The 14955-nt window shown below is 39.0% G+C and overlaps 1 protein-coding gene across 4 annotated transcripts in view; it reads left to right on the forward strand.

The window, feature by feature from the left end:
- The window catches only part of csnk1g2b (casein kinase 1, gamma 2b), a 37498-nt gene that overhangs the window by 11931 nt on the left and 10612 nt on the right, over positions 1-14955 (forward strand). For all 4 annotated transcript variants that reach the window (XR_010525644.2, XM_065246792.2, XM_073816215.1 and 1 more), the window contains 4 exons: positions 7457-7526; positions 12577-12725; positions 12899-13133; positions 13415-13500. Coding sequence is in view for 3 of the 4 variants with exons in the window: in XM_065246792.2 (XP_065102864.1) it covers positions 7457-7526; positions 12577-12725; positions 12899-13133; positions 13415-13500 (540 nt within the window). In the remaining variant the exon portion in view is untranslated. The remainder of the gene's footprint in view (positions 1-7456; positions 7527-12576; positions 12726-12898; positions 13134-13414; positions 13501-14955) is intronic.

A 14955-nucleotide genomic window follows, 5' to 3' on the forward strand; every position in this document is an offset into this window, starting at 1 on the left:
AACAATGATTGAAAATTGTTGCGGAGGATGAAAACATTTTTCTTTGACACATTTATATTCCTTATTATTGTCTCTACATTTACCAATGAGCACCAAATACCACATGTTTCTTTACTGTAAATGTTTATTGTATAACATGCACTGAAGCTTAGTCATGGAGTCATGTTGCGGTAATGAAAATTTCCCCCTTAAATGTGGAAAAAAACAACAAAATTGGTTTGTTTGATGTCATTTGAAATCATGTGTGCAAAATAGTACATGAAGAGATGTTTGTAACTCTATGTTTCTTATTTTGATACTCTTACTTTGCATTTACTTTTTTTAACAAAATGTTTCGTGACACCTCCATTAGTCTAATTTCGTGAGAATCACCCATATGCACTTATGTTTTGTTCAGATATCTACTTTGTTTGTTTTGTTGTAAGCAAATACATGTGTTTGTACTTAATTTTCAAAATGTTAGACTGATCCAGGCAAACCTGAGGAAGGATATGAAATGGCTTGCTCCTAACATCCTCTCAGTAAGCAAATGATTGATTTGCTGAGTAGATTAGACCTGTCACATCTGCAGCTCAGCTCCCCTGTGAATGACCGCCTGCTCTGGAATCCTCCCTTATTTCCCTCAAGCCGGTCACACTAGTGACAGTGGTACCAGTCTGTGTACCAGCTCGGCTGTTAGACCTCTGCAGCTGTTCTCACTCCATCTGCAACGCTGAAATCTGATCTGGAGCTGAGAGGTTGCATTAGGTGGATGCAGACCAGCTGTTTCTCTCTTATCCAGACTCCTCGACACCTTTACCCATAAATATTTCAAACTCGTGGCTGTAGTATTGTGTATCTACTTAAAGACAAAAACGAAGCTTACCCTTTTAACTTTTATGATGTATCATTAGCATGTTATATTGAAACGGTTTGTGTTTTAGAATTTTCTCTGAAGTAGTAACCTTTATAGTTTTTCTGGTGATATAATAAAAAATGTGATAGCCTGACTCACTGTAACCCCCTAAATTATGTTTCAGTGGGAAATATTAAAAATGTTTAGGTTTAAAAGCATACTTTTGTCTTTAAGTGCTGATTTTCCAAAAGCAGTATAAACATTAATGAATTCATAAGCATTTTATCTTTGTACATGTGCCTGTTGAAAATATTTATGCTCTATTTTGTGACATAAAAATGCTGAACCACTCCGGTGTAAGCATAGTTTTGAAAAAAAGCATAGCACCTCTTTCTCGGGCCTGCTGGCTATGTTACTTTCCCTTCTTCAGCCCGTGTCAGCAATACTGATGGATTCCCACCTGGCTTTTCTAACACATCATCAAAACATACCTACACAGTTGGCATAGCAGGTGCTAATTTCTTATTTAGGCTGGAGCATATTTTTGTAAATGTTGTTGAAGTCTCCTGCTCATTTTTGTGTAAGGTCTAGATAACCTGAGTCACCTATTCATCTGGATAGTTAAAGCGGAGTTATTTACTTTTGGCACATGAACACTTATAGCTGTGAAGCCAATCACCAGTCTATTGTTACTTGTATAAACTATACTGTCAGTTACAGACCACCATCTTCTGATCTGTTGCATATTCTCAGTAGCCTGTGTTTCCCCATGCTGCCTTGCGCGCAAATTTATTCACGCTACAATTCTATCATAGAACTTATGGACCAATTTTTCCCCTGAACCAATCATAGAATGGCAAGACGATGACGACGTATATGCGACGCACCGAAGCAGTTTCGTTTGAAATAATAAACGGCATTGGGCATTAGTAAACAATGCCTCAAATACAAGAAAATGAGCATGTGGTTCCCAGACTACGTCTCATTCTCTAGGAGCCTGCTCTGGTGTTAGCCAGGCTATATTTTAGCTTAACGTTAACTTGCTTGCATTGAAGATACAGGGTTCAATGCAAATAATTTTTTATACTGGCCCGGTCTGGCCAGTGGTTCAGGTTTTCACTTGCCCTGCCAAAATTTTCACTGGCCCCAATAAAAAATGTCCGTGTCACATATTAAAAAATAATAATTCAAAAATTAAATATAATTGTATGCATATACAACAGGCTCCCAACTTTTCTGCTTTACCTGTAAACTGACAGCAAATCTTTTGTCGTGTTTTACCAAAGTAAATGTCTGCTTCCAATATGTTAAATAATGCAAATTGATGAAAATATAGTTTAGTGACAGGGTGAAGCACTGGCCGGATCGGGCAAGTGACAATTCTTTTTACTGGCCCGAACGTCTCTCGCGCTTGCCCCGGGCCACATAGTCCTTTATGTTGAGCCCTGAGATATTTTCACATTGTTTTTTGGGATTTGTGTGTTTCATAATAGCATGGGTATATGGCACAGGCTTTACACTTAATTATGAACATGGACTCTTGAATTATTCTTAAGCAGTGGATTTGGTCTCAGACGGTATCATTAGTCAAGCTTTTATTGCCCTTAAAGGGATAGTTAACCCAAAAATTAAAGTTCTGTCATTTACTCATCTTCAAGTTAGAAGAAGAAGATATTTTGATTAAAATGTTGTAATCAAATGATTTTGAAGCACCATTGACTTGAAACTGATTTTGACCCCTGTCTGCAGTTGGACTGATTTAAACGTTTTAATTTTTTAAACGTTTGATTAGATTTTTGTGGTTGATATAGGCTACTTGTTTACAGTGCTCAAATGTCGCTGTGTGCATGTTTGTGCATGCAAATTATCAAGAGTATGAGAAAAATAAAGTTTTAAATATAATGTGACAATTTAATTTTTAAAATGAAATCATAATGTGATTTCACTCATTTAATGGTGTGGTTATTATGCATAGTCTTATGGTTCCTAGTCTGTGAACGATTAATTGTTATTAAAGGGGAAAAAGCACCGAACATCCTGTTTATAGCAGGGCTGAGCATTTGCCTGAACAGAAACATTGCTTGTCAAAAGTTTGTATAGAATTCAGTAACTGTTTCAGATAATTTCCATCTCATTTTATTTTAACCTCAGGCAAAAATGCCACCTCGGTTACCACACCAGTTTGACACATATGGCTCTTAATACGTACAGGCAGGGCTCAACTATAAGTTTAAGGGCACACTCACATTATCCAAACCAAACCATGCCCCAGCGCGATTGTCACCCCTCCCTATTCCCCCAGGTGCACGCACTCACACTGTACTTTTTATCGATCCGAGTCTGGGCGCGCTTTCGTTATTAAGATGCGTTTGTTTTGAAAAAAGCAGGAAGTAAAGCTCTCTCTTAACACTGGAACCCACTGTAATGATAAGTCTGTGTTTTATATTCGGAGTCGTTTGGTGCGCGATTACAGACAACCCTCTCACAGGTCATCATATTGCTTAGTTGATCTGTCACGTGTGCAGCTCGGACATTCACGTAACCCCGCTGCGCACATCAAAAGGTTTTTACGGAGGCAGATGAAGGTGAGTGGTCGCGCAACTGACCTTCACCTTTTGAATCGCACCCAGTTGCGATTGCGCTTACACCACAGCCTTCCGCGCCTGAGCCCAAGTGAACCGCGCTCTGGCCCACCTCTGCAACCCGGCCGTGGCACGATTAACCAAATCCGTGCCCGGGCGCAGAACAGGGCGATCACACTAGTCAAACAAACCAGGCTTTGGGGGTCAAATGCGCCCGAGCGTGGTTTGGTTTGGATAGTGTGAGTGCGCCCTAAACTGCTAACCAAGTTTTTGTTTTTTTGCATTTTTGTTATGTTACTTCTTTTTATGAATTTTATACATTTTTAAAACTATTTTGAATACTCTGCACTAGATATCGTAAGTCTTAAATGTGCTCACATTGGCCCTGGGGCCATCAACCTCATTATTCTTAATGGTTGAGGTCTGACCGATGTAAAACATGAAATAAAAGGTGTAACTGTAAGATATTCAGAGATGCAACAGTTGGTTGTTGTTCGTTATTGTAGGTAGGTTGTTCTTAGTGCTTTGCATTATTATGATACGTTTGCACGATATTCAAGAAAAATGCAATGTGTGAAAACTTGCTGAATAATAGGGGTGTGCATTGGCACTGTCCTCACAATTCGATTCAATTACGATTCATCAGGTAACGATTCAATTCAATTCGATTCTACGATGCATTGCGATGCATCAAAATTCTACTGTACACAACAAGGCAAGTGCAACTATTCTCAACAAAAACGGAAGCTTAGCAGCTTTAAGACAATGACAATTATATACCTGAGATGAGAATTTACACACAGCGTAAGTCTTGTCTAGTTGCCCATTAACTTCGTAGAATCCGAAATGTGCCCATATGTCCACTTTCCATGGAAAAGGGTGCGTTTTTATTTACCCGTCTATCATTGTCATCTCTCTCCGCCTCAGCCATCTTGATTGTTGTTGTTATGCCCCCGGAAGTAATTGAAACAACTTTATTGTCCACTCGAGGCCAGAAAATAAACAGTGACATACATAATCGATTATGGCACTTTGCTGCATCGATGCTGAATCGTGCATGCCCGCATTGCGATGCATTGCCGAATCGATTATTGTTGACACTCCTACTGAATAATGCAATATGATAATGCTTTAAGTTTGTAAAATCATTCTTTCTGACCTTTAAAGATCTACAACATTTTGCAATTTGAATATTTATTTCCAATATATTGTGCATCCCTAGTAATAAATGTTCAATGTTTAATATTAATCTATTTCTCCTCCTTTACTCTCAATGGTGTGATTTGAGTGTACGTTCCGGTTTGCATAATCTGTCCAATCCCTGTGCTTTTCCTGGAAGAGCTGTGTGTTTGTCGGACCGTTGTTGTCACAGCTTAGCAGATGTAGCCTTGCACCGCTGTGTCTGTAAGTGAGTAACTTGAGCAGGAGTGAACCATTACAATCCAGAGCACCGAATCCTCTTAGCCTGTAGAGTTATAACAACCTGGTCATTACTGTATCGATTGTGAGCATGTGAAGCCATATACATGCCTTAAAAGAGGCAGCTGTTTGAATATGTTAATGCTGCTTACTTAGTAATATTTTGTATGTTTACTTAAAAAATATTTTATACTGCATTTAAAATCATTATATCTATAGGTTCAAGGTCTTTTCCCCAAGTGTTAGTGCCCTTTCATTTTACAGATCACTCCTACCTGGGATTAAACCTGTGACTTTTGCATTACCAGCCCAGAGCTATAATCACAGGGCCAGTATACACCATAACACCATAAGGGTCATGTTTCTTTCACTTGGGTATGCTCAAACATCTGTGGTCAGGTGATTGGTAATACACCTTGAGCCCTTAGCACTGGATGTTTGCAGGACCTGAACGATCGAGGCCAGGCTGTTGACTTCCAGCGGCTCTGTAACATGACACTCAGACCCGACCTCGCTTGAGCACTCGCTCTCATGTTCTATGTTACAGACCATTAACCACTGGAACGATTTTCCAAGCGATCTCTCTAGAGTTTTATAAAGGGTGCAGAGATTGTTTCTTATAGCTGAGAGAAAATGTGGGAGGATGATAGAACAGTCTCTGCTAGTTGGCCGTGAGAACCGATGCAGGCGTGCTGTTGGCGTTTGCATCTCTTTTCTCTTCCCACTTCAGTATTTTTTTTAACATGTGATCTCTATCATCTGTTCTCATAGATTTTGATGATCTGTCTAAAAAATAAATCTATGGTTGAATAACATTTTTAATTAACACTTAAGTGCTCAATCCTTTGGTTTTTAAGGGGACTGACTACCAGATTTTACTTTGAAGTTTAGAAAAAAAAAAACTAAGGTAGTGAAAGCAAAATCTGCACATTGTGAACTAAAAAATGTAGGTTTGTGTCTTGACTGGTTTGCACATTTTGAAACAAACCTGCAAAAAAATGCATTGATGCAATGATAAAGTCATATGTCTAGGGCAGGGGTGGTTAAACTTTTCTTACTCGTGCCACATCATGTTTTGAAATGAAGGTAAAGTGCTGCATACTATGAATGACAAATGTAGCTTTATTTATTCCAAATCAACACTGCGTTACTACTGTACTATATACTGTACTATAACCTTTAACTCAAATCTGTGTAAAAAGTCCTATGTAATATTGAAGACAACATAGTATTACATAATATATATTTAGCATAGTAAGCTTGTGAGCCATTTTTACAGTTATCACCATAAGGAAGATTAACTATGGTTTTATAAGTGTAGTAACCATGTTTTAGCATTAATTGCCTGTTTTACTACAAATAAAATACCATGGTGAGACCATAGTAAACTTGTGGTTACAACAAATAAAAAATATGCTTAATATAGTTAAAGCATGCTTCATTTTCTTATGGCCAAATCATTTCATGTGCATTGCTGCAAGATAGTTATTATACATCACCTTGATTTCAAAAACAGAGGTAAGCAGTTTTTGGTTTTTCAAAATGGCATTACTTCTTGGCTTCTGTCTGATGTTGGTGAAGTATTTTGTTGCCCAGTCTGTTATAAACATGAAACATTTAGTGTTTATTTTTCTATTTTGTTGCAGCTCTGGCACGTCATTTTCTAGTTGAGTTTTCAGCCCTAGCGACATCTTTTGGATGTTGAAGATGTAACATTAAATAAGTTATTCTGGACCAAAATCCTACACGGTTTAAAATAATTATAAACTGCTTTGTGGCTAGATTTGGCCTGTGGGACCTAGTTTGGACTAGGGTTCTGCCGATAGACGATAGTATCTTGTATCAACGATTGTCAGACATATTGCCAGTAGCAGGCTTTCATGACGATAATTGGCGATGGTTATTATCATCATCATAGTTTCACATTAACATGCACTTTGCTTGCTTTTACTCGCATAAAAGGTGTGTTTCACTTTGCGAGAGAGAGCTTGTAACGCAGCGCACATTCAGATCCGTGTAAGAGTCCAAGACGTGCACATTAAGTCCAGTTGCATTAAGTCTTGGACTCTTGCACAGACCTGAATACGCGCGGCATGTACACCTTCTGTAATGCATATGATTTGGACTCTTCTTCACATATAAGCTTTTAATATGCACGGGTCTGACACTTTCTTTTACTTGAGTGTTTGTTAGGCGCGCAGAATATAAAAATCAGTGAGTGTATGTTCCCGCTCCCTGGCACGCTGGAAATTTTAGAACGCCTGTGCTGTTTGCGCTCCGATTAATGGCATAGTTCTTTTTAGTTTTAAGAAGGTTTTGCGGTCATGACAATGTTTCCCTTGCTTCGTTTTTGTCCATCAATCAAGTGGCTTGTCATAAATAAGTAAAAAAAAATTAATAAATGAGTAAACTACTGTCCTGAACTCGATACTATCGTGTGTCGGCGATCTCACAGGCTGACGATATGATGATATCAAAATGGGGCATATCACCCAACACTAGTTTGCACACCTCTGGTCCAGGGTTTACAAATATGTGATTCTGATGATGGTTTACGTTTGTGTATTTGTTGTCCCACAATTCTCTAATGCCTGGCTGTTTTTATTTTTTTCTATTTCAGGAGCCAATCAAATCTAGGGCGCCACAGCTCCATTTGGAGTATAGATTTTATAAACAGCTGGGAAATTCAGGTAAGCATCACAGTCTTTCTATAATCGTGTGTTATATGGTTTATGAAAAGCCACCACCTCCTCTTCCTGTGTGAGTCTCTCAGTTGTATGCTGAGAATTATGGGGGCGGTGAACTCCAGCCTTTGATGTGGCTGTTTCAATCATCAGCAAAAATGATGGTGAGCGAGATAGTCCAAGAGATTGGATTGAGATTAAGGGGGTCAGAGGTTATCATGGTGTAGTAGTGGGTGGTGTTACCAAAGTCTTATCATGGGACTAAGTAATAGCAATAATTAGGGATGGATTTACTTTTTCTAGTCTTTTAATTAATCTAAATGTTAAAATGTTTTTATTGCATACCATGTAGTAGTGTCTATATTTTGGTGTGGCAATAAATGATTTGAGTTTAATTTAAAAATTTAATACTTTATATCAAGTGTTTTTTGTTTAAAACAAAAGTTTTCGTAACGTTACAAATGTGCCGTGACTGCGTTTAAATGCATTGCCATAGACTTTAGTCACTACTATAAAAAATACATTGTCTGTTTTTGACTCGCGCACAACTTCTTGGTTCTTTTCCTGGATTTAAATAATCTCTTTCTTTAAAAATAAGGTTATAATGGATTAAATCTCTGTGCAGTGCGGTTGGAGCGCTACACCCATTTTAATTGTAATTACCACACATGTTAACGGAGCCAGAGGGCTGAACTTTGATCCTTTTAAGCCCTTCAATGAAAAGGAGGAGCAGCTTGTACAAATCCTTGGTGCATCTATCCATTTGATCACTGGAGCAGAAGGTTGACCGGCATGAAACGCTACACACGCACGCAGACCTGAGAGCAGCTCATTGACACGTATACCCACCGCTCACACACACCGCCACCCAGCAATGCAATGATCTCATTCACTGAACGAATGTGTCCAGAGCAGGCATCTGATATTCTTCCAGCTCACTGGAGCCACTCCTTCGCCCCTGCAACATTAATAGCCAGTGAAAGTGCCGGCTATTTATATAGCTACACGACTCTTCGTGGCACAGTTGCCATTATCGAATGTCCAGCACGTGACTGGTTCCCTTTGAGAAGAAAGCAGTGTCTCTAGTAGTGCATGAAGAGAAAATAAACACATCTATCACATCAAGCTTGCTTTTATAATAGCTTTGACTGAAATGGAGATTTTCCCAAAGCTTAAGAGAGGAACCAGGAAACTTTATTTTACGTTTTATACAATATTGATGCTTTTAACTTTACATTTAAAATTTAAATCATGTTGGCTTTTGTTCATCTGCTTCTGACTGAATACATGACTTTTTTGGTTCATGTAATTTGTTCTGGATTCAAGTCCTGAACCACAGGATGCAGTCTTGGGACATACCAATATATACTGAGACAAACAAAAGACCACCAGGCCTGTGAGGAGATTCTCAGCTTTCGACTCAAGGGAAGTGTATCCAAGTCAGTGAGTCATAGTGGTAAAACCTGGATCTGAAGGTTTTAAAAAAAGAAGTAATGCAACCAAACCATACCCTTCCCAGCAGAGAATCCTTTGAGAGTATCTAACACTATGAGGCTCGCCTTAAGCCACTGGCAAACCCCTGCTTGCTTAAACCTGCAAGTTGTAATTCTTCACTGGCCTGGAAAGAGTTCAGGCCAAATTAGGCTACCTCTCATTGCACCCGTGTCATGTGCCCTCTTTCTAACTTTTTAACATTTTGATGTTAGACTTTTATCACAAATGCGTGTTAAATTTTTAATACTCAGCCTTCGATCAGCCGGCACAGTCTGACATGCGCACTACACTGACATTCCAGTGCATCTACTATAAGTGGACATGTGTTTGATGAACAATGAGTTGTTGTTTTCTCTCAAGCTCTATAAGTGACATGAACGAGTGGGGTTTTGAGAAATGTTCTTGTTGCAATTTAGTTTTGTGCCAAGGCTGAGTGGATTGGTTTGCCACTGTAAAAAAATAATCAATGGGCCATATTTCATGTTTGAATTGGGTGGCAATTCTTTTTATTTTTTTAATATTATATTTTTGGCCATTTTGCCTTTTTTTATTTTAACAGTGAGTAAGGAAAGGACAGCAAAGTACAGGGAGGAGAGTGATGGGTATGGGGTCGGCAAATAATCACGAGCCGGGAATTTAAATCAGGTCGCTGAAAGTGTGAAAGCAACATATTTCGGTGCGCTGCCCACTTCACCATCGGCTCTGACCTTTTTATAGTTTTTCAGATGTTTTTTTCTATTTAGAACGTTTGAACTTTGATAATCCTTGATGGCCTTGTTTACAATTCAAGGAAACGTTCTGGCCAAGCATGGTTGTAATTTTCTTCCCTCTGATTGCCGTGTTGGCGTTGAGTTTAAACTTCGGATCTGACGCTTTGATGAGTCAGCTTCCTGGCTGCACTTTTGCCGTGGGCCATCATTGCTGTGGTTTCCAAGCGGATCCGGCTAGCTTAAGCACAGGCAGGTGTGTGCGCATTTTGCGCCCCCACCTGTGGGAATGACACTTGGCCGATCAGGTAAATTCTCCTATGATCCCCCTCGATCTGGGCTTTTAAAGGTTCGCTGTGGCTTTTTGTGTGCCTAATGCACTTATGACCATTAGACAGAATCTTCAAAACACACACATGGGATGCGACCCAAAACTGGATTGGAAACATTGGCCATGGACAGCAGTTAGAAACTATGTGCTGTGTCCTTGAGGTCTTTTTTGGAGACTGCATCAAATAAAATGACACCGCACAACACCTGTTATTTGTAACATATTATTTGCTTTGTCCTGAAAGAGTGGCCTTTTATTGGGCCAGCGATTTGTTTTGGTTTACCATATATCATTAGAAGAGTCTTGGTGTCTGCAGATTGATATCAAAGCAGTCAGTAGGCCTTTATTAAATGTATACACAGAATTACCCTGTAAAACACTGCAGATTTTTTACAGAATAGGAACAGCCTTCATTTATAATACTTTGTGTACACTTCTGCATTTACAATAATGCTATTGTCAGATACTTTTATTGAAAATAATAGGGAATTAAAAACCTGTGAGTTTTTAGGGGCGGTTTCCCGGACAGCGATTAGACTAGTCCTAGACTAAAATAAATGTAAGAGCTGTCCAAACTGAAACAACTTGCACTGACATCTTAAAATACATCATTGCCCTTTGTTTTGCCTCAAAATGCATGCTGGTAATGTTTTTAGTAAGGCATGTTTGTTAAAACTAGTTGTATTTTCTAATTAAATTGAGGCCAAGTCCTGGTTTAAGCTAATCCCTGTCTGGGAAACCACCCCTTAATGTTCAACCAGGTTTGCTGAAGAAACTTCATATACATTTCTTCTTTTTTTGCTATGTTCGTTCTGCAACTTAGAGGAATTAATGCATGCCTATCTTTTTTCAGTGTGTGCATTTTTAATCTTTATACAGTGCTTCTTGAATGTGTTAGCATTTAGGCTAGCCCCATTCATTCCTATGGCTCCAATCAAACGTTTTATTTTGTGCCACCATACACGTGTAACTGCTCTTGTAACAGTCTTTAAATAGCGAAAACATGGAAGTGTTTGGTGACTTCTAAATTCATCCCTGTTTGGAGCCATAGGAATGAATGGGGCTTGGCTAAATGCTAACACATTCATGATGCGCTGTACAAAGATTAAAAGTGCACGCATTGAAAAAATATAGGTATTTATTAATTTGTCTAAGTTGATGTAATGCTGCATTCAGACCAGCTGCAGTAGAGGTGTCAAGCGTGAGTGATTTCAATGTTAAGTCAATGTGAAGACACGTTGATGTGCGTCTAGAGGTCTCGCGCACGGATGAGGCCTTTAGCGCGGTGCGGTAGACAAGATTCTGCCTCATTCTCCCATCTAGTTCACGTGAATGCTGCGAATTGAGCGTTGCCGCAGGAAATGCGCGAGTTGAACAATTTGAACTTTGGCAGAAAAACACTGCGTTAACCAATCAGAAGCTTGCTCTAGTAGTGACGTGATTACAGAAAGCGAGTGGAGTTGAAAAAGCCCCTCCCATGACGCGAATTTCCACGTGAATGTCTCGATGACTAGAATTTCACGCGTTAATGAAGCGAGTAAACTCAAAATGTTCAAGTGGCAAACTAGACGCAGTAGATGTGAATTTGATGCCTCAAACGCGGCTGGTGTGAACCCACGGTAATAACATATTAAAATATAACAAAATTGTGGTTTTCCTCTTAATGTTCTGGCCAAATCTGTAATGCTTTCAGCCATAATCTACACATTTGATTCTACTTCAAGCAACTCAACAGATTAATGTGCACTTCCGGTGTACGATACCTCCGAGTTGTCCTAGACGTGATGCTGCGCTTCTTGTCTGGTGTGCCACCCTCTTAAGCCACAATAAATGGTGACAAAATAATAAAGTTGGCTTGGTTATCAGCCACTAAAATTGTGTACCAAAATCATGCTCGCAGTCTGTCCACTCACGACTCCTGTTTGTGTGCATGTGTAAGTGTGAGATAGCTCAGCTGTTTTACAGACCTCTGAAAACTCTGAGATAACTGTTGCTCTAATGACTCCAATGTTTCCCTCTCCCTTAAAGGGTTTGTTAGTCATGTTTTGTTCAAGGTGTTGTCATTATGGGTCCTGTTAGATACAATGGCCTGTCCTGTCTGTGAACAGCAGGCTCAACATTTGGTTGTGTGCAGAAATAAATGTGAATCAAGATGTTCAAACCCCTCATGTCAGATAGTACATTAAATTAAATAAATATTATAAACGTATTTTATATTTGTCATCACTGGGTCACATCAAATTTTTACAACCCATATTGTTTGTCCGCTGAATTTTTGATTGATTTATTTTCTTTGCTTTGTTTCACTCAGGGACCAATAACATCAATATTTATGTCCCTATATTATATTCCAGATAAATGTCATCAAAACATATCATGATTATTGAAGAAATTCCCAAGCCCTAGCATCTTCTGTAATATAGATCCATCAACTTTGAATAAACTCTGATGCGGTCTGTAAGTTTGATATCTTTAACTTTGTATTAGACTGACCTTGTACATCCTCTCTTGTATGTTATTGCAGAGGGGGTTCCTCAGGTCTTCTACTTTGGGCCGTGCGGTAAATACAACGCAATGGTTTTGGAACTACTGGGACCGAGTCTAGAGGACCTGTTTGACCTCTGCGACCGCACCTTCTCCCTCAAGACCGTCCTAATGATCGCTATCCAACTGGTAAGCATCCTGTCATATAGGCAGCTAGCTTCTCTCAGCAGTTTTTGTCTCATTAAATGTTTAGGATATCTTTGGCAGTAATGGTTTTTTAAATTGTCCTTATGAATCATTCAGCTCTGTCATGTTTGTGTGGGTTACAGAACATCCTCGCTGACGTCTTCCTTGTTTTTCAGATAACACGGATGGAGTATGTTCACACGAGGAGCTTGATATATCGAGACGTCAAGCCAGAGAATTTCTTGGTGGGCCGGCCGGGATCTAAGAGGCAGCACACCATTCATATTATCGACTTCGGGCTTGCCAAAGAATACATAGACCCAGAGACCAAAAAACACATCCCATACCGGGAACATAAGAGCTTGACCGGCACCGCTCGATACATGAGTATCAACACACACTTGGGGAAAGGTGAGCTAAATAAATAACCTTAAAACTTTAATTAGCCGTAGTTTTTTTTAAGAAAACAATGGTTGGAGTGAGCTATTCACTGTAGTGTTTTTGTTATCCTTTTAACTTTTCTCTTTAATCCAATTAATATTTTTCAATGTTCTATAAAGCAACTAAACCATACCATCATAATTGCACAAGAAAGATAACTTTTGTTACAACATGCCCCAATAGTGGGGCATGCACCATGCATTTGCCATTGTGATTTGTGCATGCATTTTATTGCTTTTTCCTTTCATCAGAACAAAGCAGAAGGGACGATCTGGAAGCACTGGGCCATATGTTTATGTATTTTCTGCGAGGCAGTTTGCCCTGGCAGGGCTTGAAGGTTCGTTCTTTTCCCCCCCCAATAATGCATTTGTCATTTCTTTGAAACTCTACTTTCATCTTCAGTTCTTCATTTATGTAGGTGACTGTGTGAATAAACCTTGCAAGTATTCTTTGTTGTGGCAATACTAAAGCAGTCTACTGGTTACTTTTGTTTCTTTTATTTTCCGTACGTGCGTAATTGTGAAAGCACGATGACGCGGCAACACATGCAGACATCAGCTGCTCTTGTTTGACTTCAGTTGCTCAGCCATGTGTCATAGAAGCACCATGCTAATAGTCACATGGCTTCAGCATTTGCATGCGAGCACACACAGGTGTGAGAAACCCCTCCAGTGAAGCTCAGCATTTGCCCGCTGAAGTCCATGTTTATCACACCATTGTTAATGCATTACTTGAAAAGATCACATGGGAACAACGTCACAAATGAGTGAGAAAGAAAAATAAAGTAAAACGATACTGATCATTTGCAGAATAAAAGTTTTTGTTTACATTATATATATGTGTGTGTGTGTTGTGTATAATAATTATGGTTATATAAACACACACACATGCATGTGTATATATTTAAGAAATATTTACATGTTTATTTACTTTTTATATTTATATCTAATATTTATTATATAGAGGGTTCCCACGGGTCCTTGAAATCTTTAAAAGTTTGTGAATCTGAGGGGAAATTCAAGGCACTGGAAAGTTTTTGAAAATATACATACTTAGATAAAAGTCATTGAAAGTGCTTGAAACTATTTTATGCAAGAAGTTTTCTGGAAAAAAATCATATTATTCCCTGTGTAGTGTAGGATGATATGATAAAAATTCTAGACTTTAAGCACATGTGATAAACAGTTCGCTTTAAATGCTTATATCTTCTGTATGCGAATGTTAATTCATACCAAAATGCATTTTTTGCATAGTTGTGTTTGACACATGAAAACGTCTCTGGTTACGTATGTAACTGTTGTTTTCTGAGAAGGGAACGAGGCGCTGCGTCTCCCCTGCCATACTTCCTGCGTCCCTATAATGCCGTCTTTGGCAATATTTCAGATAGCAATATACTTCATGGCTCTCGCGTCACCTTGTCTTTGTCGTTAAAGGACAAGTTCGGTATTTTAGACTTAAAGCCCTGTTTTCAGATTGTTTATGGTGAAATAGAATGGTTTTGACTGAAATTTCGACATTTGCGGCTGCCCTGAGAATTTTCGCGTGTTTGTGTTTCATCTCACACCTCTTCAATGGGTTTAATGGTGCACTGGAACAATCCTTCCTAAAATGCATTAAACTTTCGTTTACAAAGACGTGAAACTCACCGAGTGGTCAGGGGTGTTCACTGAAATGCTCACACAAAAATCGCTGCAAAAGATGCTTTCCAACAGGTGTTTTAGCATTCGTTGTTAACTTGTGGACCTATTTTTCCAAACGCCTCACACCCGTACATTTTTCCGCTTAGAGCTTG

The sequence above is a fragment of the Paramisgurnus dabryanus genome, chromosome 11, assembly GCF_030506205.2.
Source record: "Paramisgurnus dabryanus chromosome 11, PD_genome_1.1, whole genome shotgun sequence".
Lineage (NCBI taxonomy): Eukaryota > Metazoa > Chordata > Actinopteri > Cypriniformes > Cobitidae > Paramisgurnus > Paramisgurnus dabryanus.